This window comes from Xiphophorus hellerii, chromosome 8 (assembly GCF_003331165.1).
Source record: "Xiphophorus hellerii strain 12219 chromosome 8, Xiphophorus_hellerii-4.1, whole genome shotgun sequence".
NCBI classification, from domain to species: Eukaryota; Metazoa; Chordata; class Actinopteri; order Cyprinodontiformes; family Poeciliidae; genus Xiphophorus; species Xiphophorus hellerii.
Window position 1 is genome coordinate 8,071,042 of NC_045679.1, and position 24,637 is coordinate 8,095,678.

The 24,637-nt window shown below is 36.7% G+C and overlaps 2 protein-coding genes and 1 long non-coding RNA gene across 5 annotated transcripts in view; 2 read left to right on the forward strand and 1 right to left on the reverse strand.

Moving 5' to 3' along the window:
- The first annotated feature begins 791 nt into the window (after nucleotides 1-791).
- On the forward strand, nucleotides 792-11,586 carry bnip3lb (BCL2 interacting protein 3 like b). Its single transcript, XM_032570361.1, has 6 exons — nucleotides 792-1,043; nucleotides 5,124-5,349; nucleotides 8,278-8,356; nucleotides 8,461-8,564; nucleotides 9,431-9,580; nucleotides 10,986-11,586. The coding sequence occupies exons 1-6, from the start codon at nucleotides 986-988 to the stop codon at nucleotides 11,032-11,034; spliced, it is 666 nt and encodes a 221-aa protein (XP_032426252.1). The 5' UTR covers nucleotides 792-985; the 3' UTR covers nucleotides 11,035-11,586.
- Nucleotides 11,587-14,870: 3,284 nt separating this feature from the next.
- Nucleotides 14,871-18,139, reverse strand: LOC116724662 (uncharacterized). 2 transcript variants are annotated; one of them, XR_004340219.1, is made up of 3 exons: nucleotides 18,027-18,139; nucleotides 15,099-15,315; nucleotides 14,871-14,993 (listed from the first exon to the last, which is right to left on the reverse strand). It is a non-coding gene; the product is annotated as an uncharacterized LOC116724662 (long non-coding RNA). The 2 variants fall into 2 exon arrangements; XR_004340218.1 differs by having other exon boundaries at nucleotides 14,871-15,315.
- Nucleotides 18,140-18,297: 158 nt separating this feature from the next.
- dpysl2b (dihydropyrimidinase like 2b) overlaps nucleotides 18,298-24,637 on the forward strand; it is a 31,293-nt gene continuing 24,953 nt past the window's right edge. The window contains exons 1-2 of one of the 2 annotated variants that reach the window (XM_032570248.1): nucleotides 18,298-18,409; nucleotides 18,497-18,920. In XM_032570248.1, coding sequence (XP_032426139.1) covers nucleotides 18,648-18,920 — 273 coding nt within the window. In that variant the 5' untranslated portion in view covers nucleotides 18,298-18,409; nucleotides 18,497-18,647. Of the gene's footprint in view, nucleotides 18,410-18,496; nucleotides 18,921-21,068; nucleotides 21,720-24,637 lie in introns of those variants that run through there. The other variant, XM_032570249.1, reaches the window with a different exon arrangement.

Consider the following 24,637-nt stretch of genomic DNA (forward strand, 5'->3'; position numbering starts at 1 on the left):
GGATTTGAACCGTCAGTGGATTGAAATCTGCTCCGATGGGGTCCAGTTACAGGAGTTTGTGAAGAAGCTCCCATCGGGTTAGAGGCGTGACTGTGTACGTGGGGGCATGCATGTCCCCACCGACCGAGGCAAACTGAGATGCCATGTTTATACATTTCAGGCTAACAGTTAGCTCTCTGTATGGCAAGACATTGTAGCATATAATGAACTCTGGAAACATATATATGTAGATTTTTTGTTTTGTTTTGTTTTTTTTAAATATAAGTATTGGGATTTATTTTTGTAAAAGTAGAACATTCTTCAGAGTTAAAGGTGAATCTGAAATATGGCAAGTCAGGTTGTAATATAAAGGAATTTTAAAAATGTAGATATCGCTATCTAAAACAGTTTTTCCTAATCGCTAATATGTCAGCTATTTCGAAAATACTTCTTTTCAAATAAATGTATTTAAAATAAATGGATTTTCAGCTGTTTAGAGATAATATTTCAATTTTTCTGTGGTGAGCTGACCTCCCTAGGTTATATTAGACGATTAAATGTTTACTAGAGAGCAGTAAAAATATTTTTATTTTATTTTATTTAACCCTGAGCTTGCTATGTTTTCTGAAAACTACGCTCTCGTCTAGCTGTTTCCTTTAACTACATATAACTATAATATGATAAATCGACTTTCCATCCTTTTTTTTTTTCTAACTCGTTACGTAATCTGACTCCGCACCCACCCCGGTCGTGTCAAACAGAGGCTGTTACGTCATCCCACGGCCCCGCCTCCGATGAGCTGTGATTGGCTGGTGTCTGCAGCTGCTTGTAGGCCAGCTAAGCCTACGATAACAAACGGCGCTTCGAGTTGGCGTCTCAGTTTTTTGGTTCTGTTGCCCAGGGCTGACGACGCCTCGGCTCGGTTACATTAAAGCTCGTCTGAATGTGTATATAAAGGAGCAGTTGTAGCTCTTAATGCAACCCTCCCTCCTCACTCGGAACCACCATGTCCGACGCGGCTAACGTTACTTCTACAGACAACAACGGAGACTCGGGGCTTAACGGTAAGCTAACTGCTACCAACCCGATGCCCTAAAACATCCTTAAGGCTATTTTTCCCCTCTGCTACCGTCTCTAAATACTCTGGTTTATAAATAAAAGTCGTTTATAGATCGGCGTGTGTCAACAACAGTGGTTTAATTTTCACATTTATGTATTTTTTTTTGCAAGCGAAGCCTCAGAAAAGGGGGAGGGCCTAGCACGTAATGTTCCGTGTTTATTGACAGTCTGTGGAGCGACAGTTAGCTTGTTAGCGACAGTGACGTGAACCAATCAGAGCTTCCCTGGAGGCGGGCTGGACTCTTGTCAACAGGCCTAGTTGGAAGATGTCCAACGTGGTGAAACTGACGCAAATGTTTGATAGTTTACCCTTAATAACAGCGGTTTATAAGGTAAATAACCGATTAATATGTATGTAAGATACAACTATGACACAAACTATGAGGTGTTCATTAAATATTACACTGCTGCACTGACTCAGGCCCAGCTAACAGGGGTTGGAAAATGTTTTACAGCACTATTTAGGGGGGAGCTGTGACTTGGCCTGCTATTTATGGTCATGACAACAAGGGGACTGAAGTTTTAGATATGAGAAAGGTGGGGGAGTCGCATGGTTCACGCTAGTTAAAGGTGGATGAAGCAAAACATGTTTTAATTTGAATGTTTTATGTTTTTATTCTCATTCTCTAAATAAAACCCAGTGCAATCTCTCTAATTAGTAAACGCAGCCCATCTGTGTGCAGTGTAACCCTGACCCTCTCCACTGTAAAGCATGGTGGTGGCAGTGTCATGCTGTGGGGGTACTTTCACTCGGAGAAAATGTTGTCAGTAATACTCAACAATAAACTAAGTATGAAGTAGATCAGTTAAACAAATAAAGTAATCGGATTTCTTTATGGGATCATAGATCCAGAAATTCAAATAGTTTTTGCTAAATTAAATTAAAGGCATCCGGTTTGCTTATTATTTTGGGGTTAATTAAAGAAAACTGAAAAATATTTCATCTATTCTCATCAGTAAAAACAGTATATAAATCAGTCTTAATTTTGAAACAAAATTCTGTTTTTAACTAAGTTTTAAAACATAAATTATAGGCAGGTTTTGGTGCACCAAAGTGTAAACCTGTCACAATAAGTAATTAACCAATTAATCGCATGATGAATTAAAATATGCTCGTTAATTTCCATTCTGATGATTAATATTTTTATGAAGGTCAGTTGTGTTTTTATTGTGTTTATGGGTTTGGTTGTGTTTGTTTTTTATTTATAGTTTTTGCTTTATTTAGGATATTTAAAATATCTTCCAGTGTCGAGTGTTCTGGTAGTTTTACGCCATTATCAATATATTACTTGAACATGGTCACAAAATTGTTTAACACAATAATTACTGGGACAATTTATAAAAAGTGAAATTTTTATTGCGACAGGCCTACCAAGATGTACTTTAGAGTATAAATCAATGAGTAGATGTCGTACTATTAACATGAAAATAGAAAAGAAAACCAAAAATGTTGGAGAAGATGATAACTTTCTGTTTCATTTAACATTTGTTTAATTAGATTTCAATTTAAAAGTCATAGTTTCATCCTAATTTATTTAATTTATACTTGAATTGTAGTCTAGGGGGCCGCACAAAATCAGCCAAAGGGCCGCAAATGGCCCTCGGACCCCGCTTTGAGAATCCTTTGTTTGTTTAAATCAAAAGTCCAAACTTTTATCCATTTTAGAAAACTGATTTTCACCTTCTAATCTGATTGAGCTCTTTGCCTAAATTTTGAAGTAAAAAACATGAATTATTTCAGGCACATAAACCTCAACCTGCACTGCAAAAACACAAAATATTACAGAGTATTTCTGGCCTAATTTCCAGGCAAAATATCTTAGTACATTTGAAGTAAGACAAAGATAACTTATTAGTAACCTTTAAATAAGAAATAGGAGTTTGTTTTAAGTAAATAATTCCTTAATATTGATGAAAACGTTCTGGTTTCACAGGCAGATTATCTTACTTATAACAAGATGTTTTTTCCATGTTATAAGTGAAATAATCTGCCAATAGAAGTTGTACTTTTTAATCAATATATAGGAATTATTGTTAAAAAGTTACTTGTAAGTTAGTTTTTGTCTTATTTCAAGATGTTTTCAGTAGAAACTAGACCAAAAATACTTGGTAGGATTTTGTGTTTTTGCAGTGAAAATCTTCTAACTCTTGGATTAATTAGATTATTTGGTGAATCTTGTGTTCATGTTCAGATTATTCTTCATACTCCCGTCCGTGTTGCTCTGTTTTGGTATAAAACATGTTACTTTGCTCCCATCTGCCCCTCTGGTCCAGCAGAGAGGTCACATCACGATCCAGCAGCTGATATTGTCCGTCTGGCCAGAATGTTCTGAGCGATGGGCGCCATGGCAACGCGGCTTTAGCCCACCGGGCCGGCACAATGGCCCGCGGTCCGCCGCGTAATCCGCAGGTTGAGCCCGGCTGCTGGCCAGCGGAGCAGCTTCTCCGTTTCTGGCGTGTTTTCCTGTTTACGTGTTTCTGCTCTTCCTCGTTGTTTTGTTACTCTGAAGCGTCTGTAACAAGCCGTCCCTCCTCCTCCTCTTCGTCCTGCTACTCTTCCTCCTCCTCCTCTATATTTGTACCGCTGCCGTCTGAGCTGCAGGTCCATGCCGGAGCTCACGTACGAGCCGGTGGGAGCGTTTCATTCCCCAGCCAACGTCTGCTTACACAGGCCAGCGTTTCCTGCCAGCTGCAATAAATAGAACCCAAACGTCTGGTGGCTTTATTTCTCATCCACACTCTGGCCTCACAAATAAGTGAAAAACTTTCCTACACCGACTTAATGAGACCAGCTTTATTGTCACAAAATGTAAGAACATTAGTGCAGGTTTTGTAAGTTTATAATTAGTGCCAATTTTTTTTTTTTGACAATTTTAGACATAAAAGTGGTTTGTTGAATCAAATATCGTGACTCAAATCTTATCAGAAACACGACAGTGTTTGAGTTTAAGCTCAGAAATAACATTAAGAAGTTGTTGATTGTTAGACCTGTCACAATAAATCAGGTAATCACATGGTGAATTAAAGCAAACTCAATTATTTCCTTTTGTATGATTAATTGTTTTTCTCTTTTCCTACCAAAAACTGGATGATAAAAGATTTCAGTTTTTCAGTTTTGGTCTCAACTATTCGTTTTTGTTTGTTTACAGAGACTTCCTAATTAATTTTATTTGTTGTTTTGTTAAACATTTAAAATGTTTTCCAGTTCCAGTGTTGAATGTTTATTAAAATTAAAAGTTTATTGATATTTGAGATTGTGTTCTTACATTAAGTGACTTGAAATGATCTCAAAACAACAATATTATCATTTTATTGCAAAAACTTCTGGGACAGTTTATCCTCCAGTAAAATTAGTTATGGTGAGTTTGACTTTTAAATCATTATTTTCAAACTCTGTTACAGGTTTTCTCTTTTTAAAATCTTAATACTGTGAAAATTAAAACTGAATTTCACTGAAAGTTGATGAATCTGATAGTAAAATCACAAAAGGCCTGGCACAATAAGCAATAAATCAATAAATTAAGGTAACTTCAATAAAGTCTATTTTTTGTTTTATTGTCCTTTTTCTCTCTTTTTCTACAAAAAACTGGATGATAAAAATCTTCAGTTGAAGCTCTTATTTTGAAGGATATATTTGTTTACAGTTTTCATAAATCATTTTATTTGTTGTTTATTTTGGATATTTAAAATATCTTCCAGTTCCAGTGTTACATGTTGATTAAAATTGAAAGTTTATTGATATTTGAGAATTTGTTCTTATATCACTTAAAATTGTCTCAAAATAACAATATTATCATTTATCATGATAACATCTGAAACAATTTATCCTCCAGCAAAATTAGTGATTATTAAAGGCCTACTTAACTTTAAATGAAAACAAATTCGTTTTTTGAGTGATTTTTATAATTATAACCATGTTAATTGTGTTATATTTCTTCTTCTCTGGTCATTTCTGATTATTTATCCTGGTTTAACCTTCTGGGAAACATAAAGGAGTAAATTACCCGTCCGGTTCCTCCTCGCAGGGTCCTGGGTGGAGTTGGAGATGAACAGAACCCACCAGGCCCAGTCGTCCTCGCCGGCCGGGCCGGCGCCGGGCCTGCTGCCCCTTCCTCAGGTGGAGGAAGAGGAGGCCATGGTGGGGGGGCTGGAGCACGTCCCGTCGTCCTCCTCCATCCACAACGGAGACATGGAGAAGATCCTGCTGGACGCCCAGCACGAGTCGAGCCGCAGCAACTCGTCCTGCGACAGGTAGGCCCAGGAAAAGCTCCGCCAAAACAAATCCTGGAACAACCTGGAGGTTCAGTCAGGTGTTTTCCAGGTTTGGAAAGTGCTTGATTATTCAAACTGCATAGGTTTGTAATAAAGGGGAATAATAATAAAAATTTTATCGCGCTTTTTTGGACTCTTTTCAAGAGAAAACGCTATTTACATTTTAAATCAGATATTTTTAATAATTAACAGAGATTTCTTTCTCAATGTCTGAAGTTAAATTAGAGGAAACATTTCTTGTTTTAGGTTAGTAGGAAATACCGAAATTATTTCTATTTACTAAATTCTATAAAACACGTGTGTCAAACTCAAGGCCCGGGGGCCAAATGTGGCCCGCCATAACTTTTTATGTGGCCCTCTAGATTCTAAACCTTCTGTGCTTAAATATTGTTATATTAATCAAGTTGAATCAGTTTTTGCCTGAAAACATCAATGTGGAAAGATGTTCAATATGATTTAACTTTAATAAGTACTTACTGAAGACAGAAATGGATATTTATTTATATTTTAGACTTTTTTAAACGGGTTTTATCAACACATTAAAGCCCTTTGAGATCAAGAGTTTGACATCCCTGCCATAAAACGTAGCAATAACATTTTAACAATATTTATTATTCTTTATGTTTTACATTTTTTAGCTTTTATTTAACTAGTTAACTTGATTGAGAATAAATTCTCATTTTTAACAACATTCAGAAAACATTAAAACAGAATAAAACAAAAAATAAACAAAAGAAACAGACTAAAGGAACTATAATAGTCAATAATTTTAAAAGTAGGAACATTTATCATGAATGACTTATTGAAATAAATGTTGGTTTATATTTTACACGTTAAATAAAATTATTAAAATTGTTTAATTAGTGTTTTGTCGAGGTTTTTTAGAGAGAAATTTCAAAACATAAAAATTATTTATATTTTAGTTTATCTTCCTCCTGCTGTAGAATGTAGAGCAGTAATAAATTATATAACAGTGAATTAAAACAGTTTTTTGTTATTTGTTTTGTTTTTGTGTCTAATTGGAAATGTTTGAATTTTACTGTAGGAAAAGTTTAGAAACTGCAGGATTGAAAACCAAAGGGAAATATAAAAAATATCCGTCCTTCCTTTCAGTCTGTGGAAATATCTTTTTTTGTGAATTTGTATTTTTCACATACAACCCAAAAGTTTGAGTGTGGAGAAGTTTCAGAAATTGACGCTTTGTTTTAATGAAGACTGAAATGTTCTGATGCATTTTCCCTCATTGAGAACAAAACATTTTCTGTCAGTTAAATAAAAACAATGAAGTCATGAAGTCCAGGGTCAGAAAAAGGTCAGCAGTTTTATTTACGGAAGATAAAACCAGAGCGATGTTGACAACGAGGTCAGTGTTTTATGAAGCGTGTTAAAAACATGCGACCCTTCATCCTGTGGACACATCATGTGCCTCTGGAGCGATAAAGAGGATTTTATCAGCCGCTGGACTTACAGCCACCAGTGAGTCGACATCTTACGATGTTTTCAAGCCAAGAACGCTGAATCAGCAACCGAATCCTCACACTGCAGACTCAGCAGCTTTCTGAGTAACAATATCTTCATTTTTTAGTTCACTTAATCCTCTAATTCTTCCACTTCAGCTTCTCTTGTAGAAAGGTCAAGATGAGGAGGGAGCCTGTGCTGAAAAACATTTACTATTTTACTTTTTCTTCCGTTTACGCTGCCATTGTTTGCTATTTTGAGTTGAAGGTTTCGTTATTAAAAAAGCTAAAGCTGCTGGAGCTAGCTTGGATCACCACGGCAACAAGTATGGATCTATATGAATCCACTTAGATCACCATGGTAACAAAGACGGAGCTTTTCGAATCAACTTAGATTGCCATGGTAACAACATTGAATGTATTTAAACCCACCTAGATTTCCATGGCAACACAACAATCTATTTGAGCCCACTTAAATTACCATGGTAACCAAGACTGATCTGTTTAAGCCTACTTAGATTACCATGGTAACAAAGATGAGTCTATTTGAGCTCACTTAAATCACCATAGTAACAAAACTAGATCTATTTATCCCTCTTAGATTACCATGGTAACGAAGCTCAATATGCTTCCCCACGCAGAAAAATGGGACCGACCCAAAATTTAGATTTTTGTCGGACAAATTTAACAGATTTTAAATTTTAAAGCTCTTTACTGAAGTGACCTGGTTTTAGATTGATTTTTAGTTGCCAGAAAAGTAACAATTTACTAGAAAACAACTTTAACCTTTTTTTAAACTTAATTTTTAAGTCTAATGAGAGTTTTAAATAAAATAAAAACTATTCTGGATAGTGATACACTGCAAAAACAAAATATTACCGAGTAATTTGGGATTAGTTTCTAGTGTAAATATCTTAGTACACTTTAAATAATTTAAAAATAACTTACAAGTAACTTTTCAGAAAGACGTAGCAGCTTGTTTAATGTAAATAATTCCCTAATTTTAATTAAATAGCACTTGTTCCACTGGCATATTATTTAATTTGTTGCAAAATATTTTTGTCATAAGTGTAATAATCTGCTAGTGGAACCACTACTTTTTAATAACTGTTAAGAAATTACTTTCTTAAAACAATACAAAACAAAAGTTTGTTTTGTATTGTTTCAAGTTTACGAAGATATTTGCACTAGAAAGTATACTTTAAATTACATTGTAATATTTTGTGTTTTTGCAGTGTATCATGATCCAGAATAGTTTTATGAGTTTTATGAGTCTGAGCTAAATGTTTCTGAATTAAGTAAGAAGTTACTAGCGTTGTGTGACAGTAAGAAGGGCAGATTCGTTTTCACGCTGTAAAAACTAATCGGTGAAACTGCGGTATTGTCTTTATTAAACTGTATCAGTCAGATTTTCTTTGGTTTCTGCTGTTTGCTGCTTTTCACGGCGCAGCCCGCCGCGGCCCCACTCTCCCCAGGACGAGGGACAGATCATCTTCGACGTGGACACGACCGGCAGAAGAGACAGCCAGGTCAGACGCTTGTCCCGTTTCCACGGAAACGCCAGTGCTGCTGCCATCTTGCTCCCCGTCGTCTTGCGGTGTTTTTGATAACTCGCCTTTCCTGCTCCCGTCAGTCTGAGGAGGACGCCCTGGACAAGGAGAGGGACATGGACATCCTGATGAAGGACGCAGACTGGGTCGCCGACTGGTCCAGTCGACCGGAAAACATTCCCCCCAAGTAAGGTCTCCCCACGTTTCCATAGCAACAGGCGTCCGGGTCCATGTTTGTGCACAGGAAATGGTCAGTCTGAATACAGAGGAGACTGTGATACTGAAACAACGATATGTAAAATATTTTATGTTGGTCTTAACCGTCATTTAGCTTTATTATTTTACGTTTTTTAAGTTTACAATGGTTTTAAACTCAAAAACATTAATATAATGTCTGTATATAATGCCTAATTTTCTGTTTTTTAGTAACAACTCGCTAGATGTTTGTGACACGACTACAAATACAAAATACAAAATACAAAAATAATAGACTATGAAGAGAAAAATTCTTTTTTTTGTATTTAACATTTTCGGTTTAAGAAGAAAATCTCATTCTAAAAAAAGTACAAAAGGCCACATTTGTGTCATTGTTGAATTGCACAAAAGGGGCCACAAAAATCAATCCAAGGGCCACAAATGGCCCCCAAGCCGCAGTTTGGACACCCCTGTCTTAAAGCATGTTAGCATGTGAACAGATTCACCTTCATGGATCGTTTTGTTTTAAAACAGTGTGACTGGAATTTATATGAATAATTATCTATAATTACAGCTAAAAACTAAAACAAACATCAAGCAGCATTAAATGTTTTCCTTCCAACTACTGATTTAAAGAAACACTAACCTTTTTTTCCCTGGGTGTCTGAAGTGAAATCAGTCCAAATGTCTCTGGTTTTAATAAATTTAGAATTACCAAATGATTTTTGTTTACCAGATGGATGAAACGATCAGAGTTAATGTTAAGGTGTGTGTTTAAGGTGTGTGTGTGTGTGTGTGTGTGGGTGTGTGTGTGTGTGTGTGTGGGTGTGTGTGTGTGTGCGATCTTTTCTGTTTCAGGGAGTTTCATTTCCGCCACCCTCGTCGCTCGGTGATGCTCAGCATGAGGAAGACCAGCGCCATGAAGAAGGGCGGGATCTTCTCTGCCGAGTTCCTCAAAGTCTTCATCCCCTCGTTGCTGCTATCGCACATCCTCGCTCTGGGCCTGGGGTACGAATTAACTGACCAACACATTATCTATCAATTATTGTGACTATTAATCGATTAATCGGGTAGAAAAAAATGACACTTTCTGCAAACTTTCAGCCATTTTAGTGAGAAGTTCAGCTCTTTCTGCTTCAGTTATCTTTATTTATGATTTTTTTTCAGTTACTGATTAGTAATTGCACAACAAAAGTTGCTTTTTATTTAAGTTTTTTACAGAATTTGAAGCTAAAAGTTCCACTGTTGGTGTTTTTGGTAAAACAAATTTAAAAACAAATCTCTTCATTTTATTTGGTATAATTTTGTACAGTTTTGTCTTAACTACTCCCCTGATTGTGTTGTTCTATTGGCCAATTGCTTTTTATTTAAGTTTATGTATTCCAGTTAACGATTAATCAATTACTAAATTAATAGACGATTAATCATTTCAGCCACATTTGTAGTCGAAAACAACTCAGTTAACAACTTTAGCTTCATTTTCAGGTTCAATATTGTATTTTTATATCAATTTAGCATATTTGTCTCTATATAAAAGGCTAAACTCTGGTGTCCCTATAGAAGTATTCACTAGTCCATGTTTTGTTTCTTTAAAACCTCAAACTTCACTGTTTTACTTTGATTTTATGGTGAAGTCGGGCTTTTAGCAGGGCAGCAGGATTACATAATGCAAACTTTATTGAAGGAATCCATTATATATTTATTATTTCATTTATTTTCAGATGCTTTACACAAACCGTGTTGCTGTTTTATTAATTTTTTTTTGCTGATCCTGTGATTAAACCGGAACCAGTGCAGTTTCCCAGTTCGACCAGCAAGGGGAGTGGTGCAGCAGCTGCAGCAGCAACAGCAGCTGCAGCAGCAGTGTGCAGCAGCTGCTGCGCTGCCTCTGATAACATGTGCTGCAGCAGTCAGAGTAAAGCCGAGGTTTGAGCAGGAACGAAACGCGCCGTAACGTCTGAAGTCAAAACGATTAAAGTTTTTATTTGCTTACATTACGCTCCCTGCGTTCATGTGGAACTGATTTTTCTCAATCGTCGGCTTCTTTCATGAAAATGTTTGAAAGCTCTAAACTTTAGGTTGTCCAAAGTGAGGCGCGTGGGCCATTTGTGGCTCTTGAAATGAGTTTTTTGTTCTAGCACAATACAAATTTGGGCCCCATCATGACTTTTAATATTTAATTAGGAAAAAGTAGTAGAAAATAATGACTTCCATACAAAGTATTATATTTATATTTTAGGCTCATTCTTATTCTGTGGAGATTTTTACATTTATTCTGTAAATTTAACACTTCAAGACAGACAGGTGACAGAAAAACGCGATTTCTTTCTCAATGTGGGTGAAGTGGCAGCTACAGCCAAATGGAGCTGGTTCTGTTGGCCCGGTTTGACGGTTCCTCTGCTCCTCCCGTCAGTGTTTACATCGGGAAGAGGCTGACCACGCCGCCGGCCAGCTCCTTCTGAACCCAAACTGAAGAAAAGTGCCTGAAGAGAAGTTGCCACGACCCGTTTCTGGAGGATTTGTGCTGTTGTGAGAAGATTGCCCGTCTCTCATCCCTCTTCCTCTCCTGCCTGCCTCCTCTTCCTCCTGCTTCTTTTTAACCCCTCCTCCTGTTTTCCTCTAACCGTCTGCAGCTTTCTGAGGTCGTATTTTCCCCTCTAGAAGTTTCTAAGCGGATTGTTGCAGCGTTGAAAACAGAGACTGACCAGAGATTGTGCCACCTGCGTGACGTAGCCCAGCTCTCGATCACGACCAAATTCAGGCCCAAACGCAGCCTGGAAATGTGATCGCGCCTTTTTTTTCTTTTTCTGAAAGTGGCCATTTTTGTTTCTTCTTCTTCTGCTAATTGTGTCTACTTTATTTATTTTGCAAACAGTGGTTGTCTACAGAGACAGCAGCCAACTCAAACCTTTATTCTGACCAGTTTTGAGAGAAAAAGACACTTTGACACTAACTGGGAACCAGTTTGGGTTGCACACACTGGGAAAAATCTAAATATTACCAAGTAGTTTTGGTGTAGTTTATAGTGGAAATATTTAGGTATGTTTAAAATAAGACAAAACAAATTTACAAATAACTTTTTATCAATATATTGGAGCTTGTTTTAAGTCAATAATTCTTTAATATTGATGAAAAATATGATATTTTTTTCTGCCAAGAAACTCAAAAATGTTTAGATTAATCTGAGAAATTTTCTTGAGAAAATGTAGAAATTTCCAAGCTCCAAAAGTGGAAAATTTTCTGGGGAAAAAAAATCTCAGAAATTTTCTAGAAAAAACTTGGCAATTTCTGAGTTTCAAAAATTTAACATTTTTGACTTTTGAATCTCGAAAATTTCAGAAAATTTCTGAGATTCATCTCAAAACTCCTGAGATTTTTTTCTACCAAGTTTTTGACTTTTCAAGCTCAAAACTTTCTTGTTTGTTCTACAAAATTTCAGTGATTAATGTAAAAATTTCGGAGGTTTTTGGTGAAAATTTACTCCTTTCAGGCGTAGCAATAATCTGCCAGTGGAACTAGTAATTTTTCATCAATATTAAGGAATTATAGACATAAAACAATCTCATAATTTTTGCTGAAAAGTTCCTTTTAAGTCAGTTTTGTCTTATTTCAAGCATACTAAGATATTTACACTAGAAACTAGATAAAAACCCTCGGTAAAATGTCGTGTTTTTGCAGTGCAGGACTCTTCAGGTTCAGTCTTGCTCGTTTTAATCGACTTTTTCCTGAATGTTTTTCAAGAAGAAAATTTTTCACAAAGAAATTTAAAGTTTCTATTAGGAGTTTATAGTTTCAGAGATGCTTTTGTTGAAGGAAAGCATCGCTCCTGAACTCCAGCGAAGCACTCCGCAGATCTGCAGGTGATAGAATGTGGCTGTGCAAACATAGAAAAGCACTAACAGACGGTACTTGCATGACGGCCTCAAACCAGGAATGAGAAAATGATTTAAAAAATGGATGATTATTATTTACAGCTCAAAAAATTCTGTTTTTAGAAGTTAGGATATTAAATCCAAGCAGTGAAAATGCTCCGACTTTGGACTTGTTGATGAATTATCATCGAAATTATCATTAAAAAAATATTAGATTTTCTACGTTTTATCCCTAAATTAAATTCCTAAAATAAAAAAATCTGAAAGTATAAAAAACTAAAAGGCTTTTTACTTTAATTTCTAATTAAATTATATATTTGACCTTTTACTTACATGATCATAACTTCAATATTTGTCAGATTTATAAATGAATCACTTTTACTTTTATTTTGCCTCCTTCTGAAACCAGATGAAGCATGGAAGGTAAATAAATTAAATAATCAGATCATAAAATAACTGATTTCTTTCTCCTAAAATGTTATTAAAAATCTGGAATTTCAAAATAGAAGTTTACTTTCGTTTTCTCTCTTCTGACAGTTCACTCCAAGTTTTTTCCTTCCATTAAACTTTCCATCAATGTTTGTTTCGAAGAGAATTATTCTATTTCTCTTTCTAAAATGATTTATTGGTCTTATTCTACATTTCTGAGGAGCTGAATTTTATGTTTCCATGGGCTGTAAGTCATAATCATCATAAAAGTATTATAATTTGTTGATGGGTTTAACCGGCACCATCAGCAGATACTTTTATTTCAGGAGGAAATAAATGGAAATTGTGATTTTTACTCTCTTTTTTTTTGCACTTGTTGAACAGAAACAAATCAAGAACGTTCCCCGTTCCCTCATCGAAACAATTCAACAAAACAGCTCAGCATGCCTCTGCATTAAAAACCTTGTAACTTCCTGTTTTGTTTTTTAACTTCCTGTTTTGTTTTTGTTTGCTGCCCCCTTGTGCTGGTGCTTGTATTTGTTCCTGCTACAGTTAAACCTTACATTTTGTATTCTTTTCTGTTTTTTGTTTTGAACCGTTTTTGTTTCCTGCTGTCTAAGAAGCGATTGTGAGCGCACACACTGGGAATCAAGCTTGACGTGAAAATGTTTCAAAAGCGGGAAAATAAATCTTGCTGAAGGAAAAGGAAAGTGTGGAGAGAGATTTTCCTCCATAAGACTGGTCTGAGAGAAGTTCTTGTAATGATGCATTTGCTTTAATTTTTTCCTGCTACATTGAAAACATTGATAAACATTTTGTCAATAAACATGACCTGAGTGGCTTGGTTTTGTTTTTTTGTTAAAGATATTGGACGATTTCTGGTCCAATTGGTTAAATGTTAGTTTTGTAATCATTTTTTAGCTTTTTCACCTGATTTCTGTTAATTATGGTGATGTCACACTGTGTGAGAGACGTAAGTCTCTGTAAAATAGAGTTTTGCTGTTCTAAAACACAATTATAACCATCATGGAGTATTTAGCATCAGCGGTTAGCGTAGCTAACATAACAAAATTAGCAGGTGAGAATAAGAATTCATCCCTAAAAGGTGCCAATACTTTAAAATCCAGCATAATCCATAACAGAAGGAGTTTAAAAGCTTTAAAGGACAAAAATAAACAACTTTGTGGTGATAAATGTATCCTTTATGTTAATTGAAGTCTTGCTTTCTCTCGCTCTGCAGCAGCCTGAATGAATTCCATGCCTCAACATTTAGTAAAAAAATATAATTTTTGAAAGAGGTGGACTCTGTTTTTCTATTTAGTGTTCGACTGATGAATCATTTTGGATTATTTTCGACCACAAAACGGCACAATTTGACATTTTTCAATAAATTCACTTAATGGAAAAATTCATTTTTGAAAAAACTCGTCTTTAGTTAAAAAGTTTTGCCACTAATATGAAGTGCGGTGTTTTTTGGCCGTATAAAAATTGGTTGTTTGCAAAACTGAAATGAAAACAATCTTTTTTACGCAAACAAACTTGTTCACATCCGATTTTAAAAGTGTTTCTTATTTAACAAAAACACCACAATTCCAAAATAGTTTTTTCTACATTAGCGAAATGATAGTTTTTCACACATTTCTAATGAAATCTGCAAAATGTTAATTCATGAGGACTATGTCTCCTTATACAGTATTTTATGCTAGCCTAATAATGGAAAGTTTAGTAGAAGGAAAACTGTTCTTGAATTTTGCATCTTAATTAGTTGTAAGCCATAATCATCTAAATTGACTAAAAGTTTGAAAACATGACTAATTATTAGTTCCACTATATAAACTGAATTACTGGAATAATATATAATGTTCTAATTAATTAATATTCATCTGTTTGTTTACATATTTTGAGAAAACGATGGATGCTGTGAGCGTATATCTGGGTGTGTAGCAGCTTGCGGCCAGAGCTGGATAGCGTTACATGAATGGAAATTTGAAACCATACACAGAAATCAACCTTTAGTTTCCAGGGAAGCAGTGCACTCTGGTGGGAGATGATCTGCACTGCTCTCTGTTGTCCCATCCTGTCAGTTACACTGAAATGATCACAATCAGTCTCACTTAAACCTGTCAAGATGTACACAAAAATAAAAAATAATAGAGATATAAAACCACATTGTGTAAAATAAATAATTATAATGTATTTGTATTTACAAATAACTATTTAATTACATGTTGCAGGTTATCCAGCGTGTTCATTCCTGACATGTTTAAAAATGAACGATGCTTCCTCCACCTTCCTTATATGGAATGTCAGGACACCTGTTATCGGCCAATCAGAAGCTTCAATGCCGGCGGCTCCGCCCACTGCAGCTGATGGCGTTGCTATGGGTTACAGGGTGGCGGCCAGCTCCGTCTCTATGGTGAGACTTCATGTAGACAGCTTCCACTAACATATGAACACACGGAAAAAGGGATTATTACAGATTTAACATGATTTCTGTATAAACCTGTTCTTTCTCCTCCATATCAGAGGAACTTTTCACAACGTTAGCTTTGTTTGGCTGCTGTTGACATCAAAATAGCAACAGGTTGTGCCGCGATGCTAACATTAGCTTCCAGTAGCAGTTAGTTGTGCTCTATCTTCTAATCTCATCTAGCAGTACTGCCGTAGTAATGCTAGCTAACCTCATTTAGCCGCTAGCTGCCACAAAGCAACAAGGTAAGTTTGTAACATTGCAGCTAGCTCTCTTAGCTTCTTTCACCCACGTATCTTCAGCCATTTTGGATGATAATGCTGTGGGCAGGATGGCTCTCCAGTAGCAGTCAGTCTGAAGAAGCTTCTGACTGAAGACTTGCTGTATTCTGACGCACTAGCAGCTCAATTTCTGGGATAACAAAAAACTGCTAATCCACTTCATTTGCTTTGCTGCTTCTCTTTAAATCTCTGTCTGGTAGGAAGACGTTAGAGTTGGGGATATTATTACCCCCCATTATGATGAATGGTAAAGATAGTTTAAACTTTCTCCTTCTCTGTCTGCTCCATCCATGAAGCCTCTATTTCAACTCCTGTGGGATTTTGGGCCACAGCGCTGGTATTATTTGACCTTTGTTGCCATGGTTGCGTATCATAGCAACTCTCCAAAAACCAGAGTAATTTTAAATATCCAGAGTCTCAAATAAAAATGTGATGGAACAAAAGTCTAGAAATAGAACAAATCAGAGCAGAAGTACCACAGCTACAAAAAAAAAATGTATTCAGACTTTTGTTTGGTTTTTAGAATTCTGCCTCTAATCTCAAAATTATGAGATTTTCCTCAGAATTATGATTCTAATCTCAGAATTCATTTTTTTTAGAATTCTATTAGTTTTTTTCTCAGATTTCAGACTTTAAAGTCAGAATTCTGACTTTTTTCTTATAATTATGACTTTAATCTCAAAATTCTTAGAACTCTTAACTTTTTCCTCAAAATTTTGACTTTTGATGTCAGAATATTAACATTTTATTTCTTTCAGCGTCCCTAATCCTTTTCAGTTTCTACTCCATCATTGCTACTAAATAACAGCTTTAGGTCTTTTGTGTCTCATTTAATCTAGAATAAAAACTAGACAATTTGTGAAAAATGTGCATAATCTCTGTTCATACTTCAGTCTGAACAGGCAGAACCGATCCAAAGTAATCCGTCCATGTTTGCACTCCCAGTAAGTGGATCATGTCTTGTTTTGCTGATGTCAGTTTGTCCTACATCTGTTATGGATGCCAACGTCGTGCCCTAACTCTCCACTCAGATCACTCTCTCTTTTTTTTGGGCCAGCTGCCAACTTTCCCCAAACTATTTAATCTGTCTCTGCTACAAAAAACACATACATTCAGGATTTACCGCTGATATTCAGACGTGTGTTTCCACCCCCACTTAATCCCCCGGGAGATTTAATGGCTGCAGTAGAGAACCATTAGCTGCCCACCGCGTTGTTATGGAAACTGGGCCGGCATGGATTCGCCGCTAACTCGTTCTCATGGCCTCAGCTAGGGAGAGCTTTTGTCTGCTCAGACATTGACATGTGTTAGAGTGCGCTGGTATTGATCGTCATGCAGCACTAATGTATTTACAACTCACGGAAACACTCCACTTATGATGCTAAGCTAAAGATGAATCATGGTGGAGCAGCCTTGGTAATTATTTGTCAAGGCTGCCTGAGTAAGGCTTTCATTTTTGTGTTTATTTTGTAAATAAATTTACTTTGTCTGATTACAATTTGTCTAAAATGTAACAGAAGAAATCTGCAAAGAGGCAAATATTTTTTTTTACAGCCATGGCGCTTAAAGATAGCACTACAAGACAACTAGTTAATACTTGAAGTTAAAGTTAACATTGCAGCACAGCTAGCTAATATCAGATGTTAGCCAAAACTGGTAGTTAAAGTTAGCTTTACAGGATATTTAGCTAATATTCAAAATTAAAGTTAGCACTGCAGCACAGTTGGGTAACATATGATGCTACCCAACTGAAAGATAAAGTTAGCACTACTGGACAGCTAGCTAATAGCAGAAGTTAGCAAAACTGGAATTTAAAGTTAATACTACAGGAGAATTATCATTATTTGAACTTAAAGTTTATTTTGTAGCACAGATAGCTAATATTTAAACTTAGCACCGCAGCACAGATATCTGACATCAGAAGTTAGCACTATAAAACAGATAACTAATATTTGAAGTTAAAGTTAGCATTTCAGAAACTACCTCATATCAAAAGTTAGCCACAACTGGAATTTAAAGTTAGTACTACAGAAAAACTAGCTAATATTTTAATCTAAAGTTTGTTTTGTCGCACAGATAATTAATATTTTTGTCGTTTTTTTTGGCACAGATGTGTAATATCAGATGTTAGCACTAGAATATTTGTAGTTAAAGTTTGCATTGCAGCACAGCTAGCTAATATGGGACGTTAACCACATCTGGAAAGTAAAGTTAGCACTATATATAAGATAGCTAGTTAATATTTGAAGTTAAGGTTAGCATCATAGCAAAGCTAACTGCTGCTGGAAGCTAAATCCTCCAGCAAAGCTAGCAGGTAAAGGAAGGTATCGCAGCTTGGCTGCTTCTTGCACAATTTCAGTCCATTTTTGTTGGACAGTTTCTGCTGGACAAAGTTTCCTCACATCTAAATTCATCTTTATTCAGAAAATAGCTCGATGGCTTCTGCTGTGTTGTTGGTGGGATTAGTGGAAGTGGCCAAACTTTGGGTTGTGAAGGTGTGGGTGTGGTGCTGGAGGGACAGCGCCCTGCGCGCCCGGACTGGGTGTGGCTTTCAGGAACTCTCCAGGGTCCTGATCGGATCCGATTCAGGTTCTGATCGGTCCAATCGGCTCGTTTGGAAGAAACCCGATCTGAACCGGCTACAGGTAATTCCTCATCGGTGTGAACAGAGAGAGGAAAACTCCTCCCTGGTCGGTTTATCTGACAAAGCCGCGCTGTGGTCTCCCCACCTTACGATGCGGGTTCGTTTGGACGGATGAGTAAGCAGTTCGGGATTGTTGCAGAGGTCGCTTCAGCAGCTCCTTTTTTTAAAATCTAATCTCCATTATTTCTGCCGCTGTGGGAGTGATTTCAGTGATTCCTTTTGTCACAGTGCGACCACCTGCGCTCCGGAACCGGCTCAAGGCGGCGGCTGTCCAGCTGGAGACAGGCAGGACTGAAGGAGGAGAAGAAGAAGACAAATAAAAAGAAAAGGAGCGGCTCTGAGCGTCTGTGCAGGCAGGAAAAAATAAAAATAAAAAAAGATGTCAACCGCTGGGGAAGTGCCACCTTTTTTCCACAGCGTGGGTTCCGACAGCCCCAACAGGCCCAGGCAGAAATTCTGCGGCGTGTTCTGCCCGGTGGAGGGCTCCTCCGAGGCGAAGACGCTGGACTTTGACGCGCTGTCGGCGTGCAGAGGACGGAGCGCCGCCGGCGGCAGAGTCATCGACCGGCAGAGCGACATCTCCCAGCCCAGGAAGGTGGAGATCCGGGAAAGCACCGGCAAGGAGGCGCTCCAGAACCTGGACGACAGGCGGGTAATTTCCCCCCGTTTCAATCCCACATGGTACCAGAGATATGACCCGCTTTTTCTGCACTCACATCTTTCATTCAACAATTGGTCGTTTAAATCTAAACGTGCGCAGGATGAGTAAGTTGAATCCTGCATGAGCCGTTAACTTGGCTGGACTGCGTTTCCCAGAAGGCGTTGCGCCGAAACGAGGCGTTGATGCCTAAGAGCTGAAGGGAGTGGCTCTGCTTTTTTCACCCCGATGGTTGTGGAGCGAAAAAGTCTTTAAATAAAGATTCATTTATATATGAATTAATGAATAGATGACGCGTTTTTATAAACACACATTCCTGTCACAGTAAACACTTTCTGGGTGATTAATTGCTGCAGAAGTCATTGCATTAACAATAATATTTTGGTTTTTATCAATTATCAATAAACATTAAATTCTAATGAACATTTAACACTGGATTTATTTTGGAGCGCATTTTTTTTCCTGAGATTAATCTAAACATTTCTGGGACGGTTTTCTTGCAAATTCGTCATTTTTTCAAACTCAGTTTTCATGTTTTTTGAGAATTTTTTGTAGATCAATTTTCAAATTTTATCTTTTTTTTAGCTCAGAAATTTCCTTGTTTTTTTCTAGAAAATTTCTGAGATAAATATAAAAAATAGTTTTTTTCTTGCAAGTTTTTTACTTTCTAAACTCAGGTTTCTTTTTCTTTTTTTAGAACATTTTTTACTTTATTGTTAAAATTTCCTTTGAAATTTTGTTTCGAATATCTTTTACCTCGGGAATTTCCTTGTTTCTTTCATGTTGATGTTTTGATTTAAAAAAATATAATAACTGAAAAATAAATGTAAATTGCATTTACGATAGACTTGGAGCATATAAGTATTTATTTTATTTAATTATCTCATAGATATTTAAACACCAAAACATTTCATGGAAAAGCAAGTCACAAATAAATTTATAATCTAACCAGTAAATAAATATTTGTGTGAGATATTTTTAAGATATTATTGATAAAATCTGGAAAATATTTGAATGTTTCAATAATTTATTAAATAAATATCTAATCAAATATAAAAACAAATCAATAAAATCTGTAATTTTGATTTTTTTTTGTTGGTAACTGATTAAAATCTGAACATATTTTCTCTTGTTTATGTTTAAAGCTGCGGCTCCTTTAAGAGCTTCCTGCTGCTAAGAGCTTTGGGTCGGGTTGAGTCGCTGCATCCTGTTACATATTGATTGGCAGCATTAAGGAACCGAGCCTTTTCCACCCGACATACAAGAAACTCACCCATTATGACTTTACTTTCTCTTTACTGCAGCAATATTAGTGTAGAGTTTACAGCTTTTAAAAGTTATATAACATTATATAGTTGCATTTAATGGCTCTGATGCTAAAAACATCACCAGGTTTTAGCGGCGGAGCGTCTTTGTTCTGGTTCTGGTGGGAAAAAACGTTTCAGCGTTTGTAGTTGGGATAAAAACACAACGATGTATCAGGGCCGCTACAGATAGAAAATAAAGGAGTAAATTTACACCCATAAACCCAGAAATATTTAGGTTAATATCAAAAATTGTCTAGAAAACAAAAATGAGAAAATCTTCAAGTTTTTTCTGTACATTTTTTTTAAGAAAAAGTTTTTTCTAGAAGAACTTTTTTCCCAAAAGTTGTTTATGTAGTACATGTCCCACAAATGTTGAGATTATTCTCAGTAATTTTCAAGAAAAAAACTGAAATGTTCTGAGCTCCAAATATTGTCAATGTGTGGGAAAGAAACTTTGAGATTAATCTCAGAAAAATTCAGCAAAACACAAAAGACATTTTTCAGCTCCAAAAGTTGAAAACTTGCTAGAATTAAAAAAAAAAAAATTTAGATTAATCTCAGAAATTTAGAAGAAAAATTTTCAATTTATGATGAATTTCTGCATTTCAAGAGTCAAAATTCTTGACTATAATAATCTTAATATGTTTTGTTTTTTTAAAAAAAGGAAAATGAATTTGACACCCCAGAACTAAATAATCAGATAATTTGTTGGTGTAATTGAATTGAGCCGTTGCTTAGCAACAGTCATCCAGGTTTATTTGATATTTCCTCACATTTCTCAAGTTTATTTGTGCAGCACATTTCAAGTCAAAAATTAGTAAAGTTTCATCACACACATAAAATTTGTTGGTCAGTGTTTCATTTATTATGGTCCAAAAGCAGAAGAAAATTGTGTTTTTCAGTCTTTAGTTAAAGGAATGTATAAAATAATCTCCTATTGTCTGTAAATGTTCCTGCTTTACCTCACAGTTTAGCCTCTAGAGGCAGAAAAACGTCTTTATTTAAATAAAATCCCCGGTTTGTGGAGCCAGTTTGTGATTAAATCAGATCCTGGAGTTAAGATGGCTGCTGGGCGTTTCTTCCTCTCCCTCCATCCTAATCCATGAAGGGAATTGATGGCATTACAGCCGCTCGCCTGTCAATGGAGCAGGGCGAGGCTCTGCGCATGCGCGGTGCGGACCCTCCCAGTGCGGGCTGCGCCTCCTTTCTGCTCTTGTCTGGTTCCGCGTTGGGAAGGTAACGGGTCTCGGCGCGCCGGTGGAGAGCTGGGTTCGGCTGTCAGGGTTCGGGTCTGAACTTCCGAGGCGGTTTGGGTCGCTCCAGGTTCGGCTGTTTCCGCTCCCTTTAAGAGGCTGCGCGCTGATAATCCGCACTCCTCCGTCTCCAAGAGAAAATCAACAACAACAAAAAATACACCCAAAACGAGCAGGAGCGCCGGGAAAAGATGTCCGGATACCAGGGCAAGAAGAACATCCCCCGCATCACAGTGAGTCCCCGGCTTCCTGCGGGTCAGTCCCGCGGCTCGGGTTCGGCGCGGGCCTGCGGGCGTGGACGCGGGATGTCACCGGGGTGCGTTTGGTGACGCAAAATCTCAGCTCAGATCTGCAGGAGTTTGTCTCTTCAAACGCCTTTCTAAAAATGATTTTTAGCAGAAAGAAGCAGCGCTGTGTCCGCAGCATCTCTGCAAGTGCCTGCGTGGATCCGAGCTTAGATTCCCCCACGCTTTGTCTCCTGCGGTTTGCACGCCAGTGGAGATTTCACGCCGGTGGTCTTTGTTAGGTGGGAGCACAGCGATCCCCCTCCTCAGACTGCCTTTTTATTCATTTATTTATTCCTCCAGGACAGCCGCCTTCATTCCTTCCGCGCTATTTTTAGCAGATATTAGCCGTGGGAGCAAATTATTCCCCTGAATTCATGGCAGAGCTGCAGGGATGATGGTTTCAATGGACAGTGGCGAACAGGGAGGGGACGCAGGGTCCTATTTCCTTCATGTTTCTGCTTCAGCTGTGCAGAGGGCAGGATGCATGCAGGCAGGGCAGGAAGGAGGTCACCGACTCTATAAACTGGAATTTAAATCAGATAAAAAGATAAAACATTTACAACAGGGGAGTCCAAATATGCAGACGGAGACGTTTAATTTACATTTCCTTACACAAGAAAATGTAAAATGCAACATAAAGTGGTTTAACAAAAAGATAAAGCCAAGTTTATTCAGACTTTTACCGAAATCCACACCAAAATCAGCTTTTATGCCTTAAATTATTCCTTAAACTTGGATAAATATGGTAAGTGTTTAGAAACAAAGTGACCCAAATTCTGTTTTTATTAGTTAAAATGAATGTATTCAATCAAACCTAAAAAAACAAAACCAAAAAAATGCTGTTTTTAAATACAGCAAATGTGCAAAAAAAAAGGAAAAATAAGTGTAAATTTCTGTCAAAATCTCTGAAATTTTGTAAGTTTTATTCGTCAGTTCAGATTTATTTGTCAAGTTTTGGAAAATAAATTGCCTGGTGACCAGAATCGGATGATTCTTCACAAACCGACAACAAAGACGTCAAGAAAAACTCACCGATTGCAGTTTTGTCGGACGATTTCTGTTGTGTTAAAATGTTGAAATTATAGATGCAGAGAACTTGTCCAGCAACTGATTCTGAATCAATCAATAATTTTTCAGCCACATTGGAAGATTTTTATTTTTTTATTAATAAGAGAAATATTTTGGGTAAAATTTTAGTCCCGCGAATGCCACTTTTGCCCGGTTTCTCTCTTTTTATTGTTTATTGTTGGATCATGAACTGTTGGTCGTCTCTTGGGATAATTTTATTTTTCTCAATTTGTGTATGTAGGTTTTTTTTAAAGCTTTTATTTCTTTAGATAGAGGCATGAAGTGTTGTATTCTGACTGAGATAATTGTTGGCTAGTTTAGTAATCGATTAACCGCTAAGTGGAAAAAACAGGCTCAAACGTAAAAAAAAGTCATAAGCCAGCATGTTAGAGGAAAAAAGGAGCAAATTTTCATCAAAAAACTTGAAAATTTTCTGGAAAAAAATTCTGCAATTTTTAGATAAAATTTTCTGGAAAAAAATTCTGAAATTTTCAGAGTTTCAAAAAAAAGAAATCTGACAAAATTTCAAATTTTTAAACAAGAAATTTCTTAGCTTATTGTCGACATTTCTGAGATTTTTTATGGCAGAAATCTATTGCTTTTCCTTCCATATTGCGCTACAGGAGCTTATTCCTTATAAAATGGGGGAAAATGTCTTGTTACAAGTGAAGTAATCTGCCAGCGGAACCAGAACTGGGTTGCTAGGTGACGGGCGGGGCTTGGCTGTGGTTGCTAGGTAACGGTGCAGAGGAAAATGTTACCAGTGGAACTAGAACTTTTTAAAAAATCAATATTAATGAATTACTTACTTAGAAAAAGCTCCTGTATCTTGGTGAAAAGTTACTTGTAAGCTAATTTTGTCTTATTCCAAGTTTACTGAGACATTTTTATTAGAATTTAGACAAAAATACTTTGTAATATTTTGTGTCTTTGCGGTTTAGCTACTTTTTATGTTTATATTTTCAGCTTTTGTTTGTCTGATTTAAAATTTTACTTAATCTGACACCTTTACATGTCATTTAGAAGCAGAAACAGGATGTCTGTGGGTCTGGAGGTGTTTCTGACGGGAGGTTTTGTAGATTTTCTTCTTCTGCTGAAGCGCTGCAGGAGCAGCTGCTGCTCGGCGCAGAGATCAGCGGATTAGGGGGTTCCTGCAGTCGGACATAAATGGATAGACGTGATTATTCTTGAGAAGCACTTGAAAGAAAAAGTGGGTCAGAGACCAAGCTGATGTCTCTGGAAACCTGAGATTTAAATACATTAAGCCGTGCTTTTTCTGTCATCTCCTATCGATTCTTTTTATTTTTAGGTTTTGATCTCTTTCTTTTTTCTTTCTAATTTCATCCAGCAGCCATTAAACTGAACAGACGCCGTGGAGGAAATGAATGTTAAGTTGATTAAAACCCAAAGCAGGAAAAGCCGAAGCAAGAGACAAAAGATGTCGGTGTTTGGCCGACCGTTTTTGGTTTTAGTGAATCGGTTTGAGTTAAATATTTAGCTGAGTCTGAATCCTGAGTCCAGCTGCACTTTCATTAAATATGAATGAGGATCTGCAAATTCACCACCTGGAAGCTTCTGCAGCGAAAATGTGGCAACTAACTCTGACCATATATGAGCAAAAACAGAGTTTGTATTTATGGTTGTTTTAAAAAGAAAAAGAAGCTTTACTTTCTAATAAAGTTACTAAGCTTCAACTCATTTGCATAAGGAGCCAGAAATGCTAACGGTAAAGAAAACAGAGACAAGGCAATGAAAAGCTTGTACAAGAAAAAGACAAAACAAAATATAGACATTTC

Excerpts from the sequence above, each read along its gene's own strand:
- bnip3lb (XM_032570361.1), top strand. The coding sequence starts at position 986 with ATGTCCGACGCGGCTAACGTTACTTCTACAGACAACAACGGAGACTCG. Across the intron at positions 1,044-5,123 it reads CGGAGACTCGGGGCTTAACG|GGTCCTGGGTGGAGTTGGAG; the intron begins GTAAGCTAACTG and ends TCCTCCTCGCAG. Across the intron at positions 5,350-8,277 it reads AGCAACTCGTCCTGCGACAG|CCCGCCGCGGCCCCACTCTC; the intron begins GTAGGCCCAGGA and ends TTCACGGCGCAG.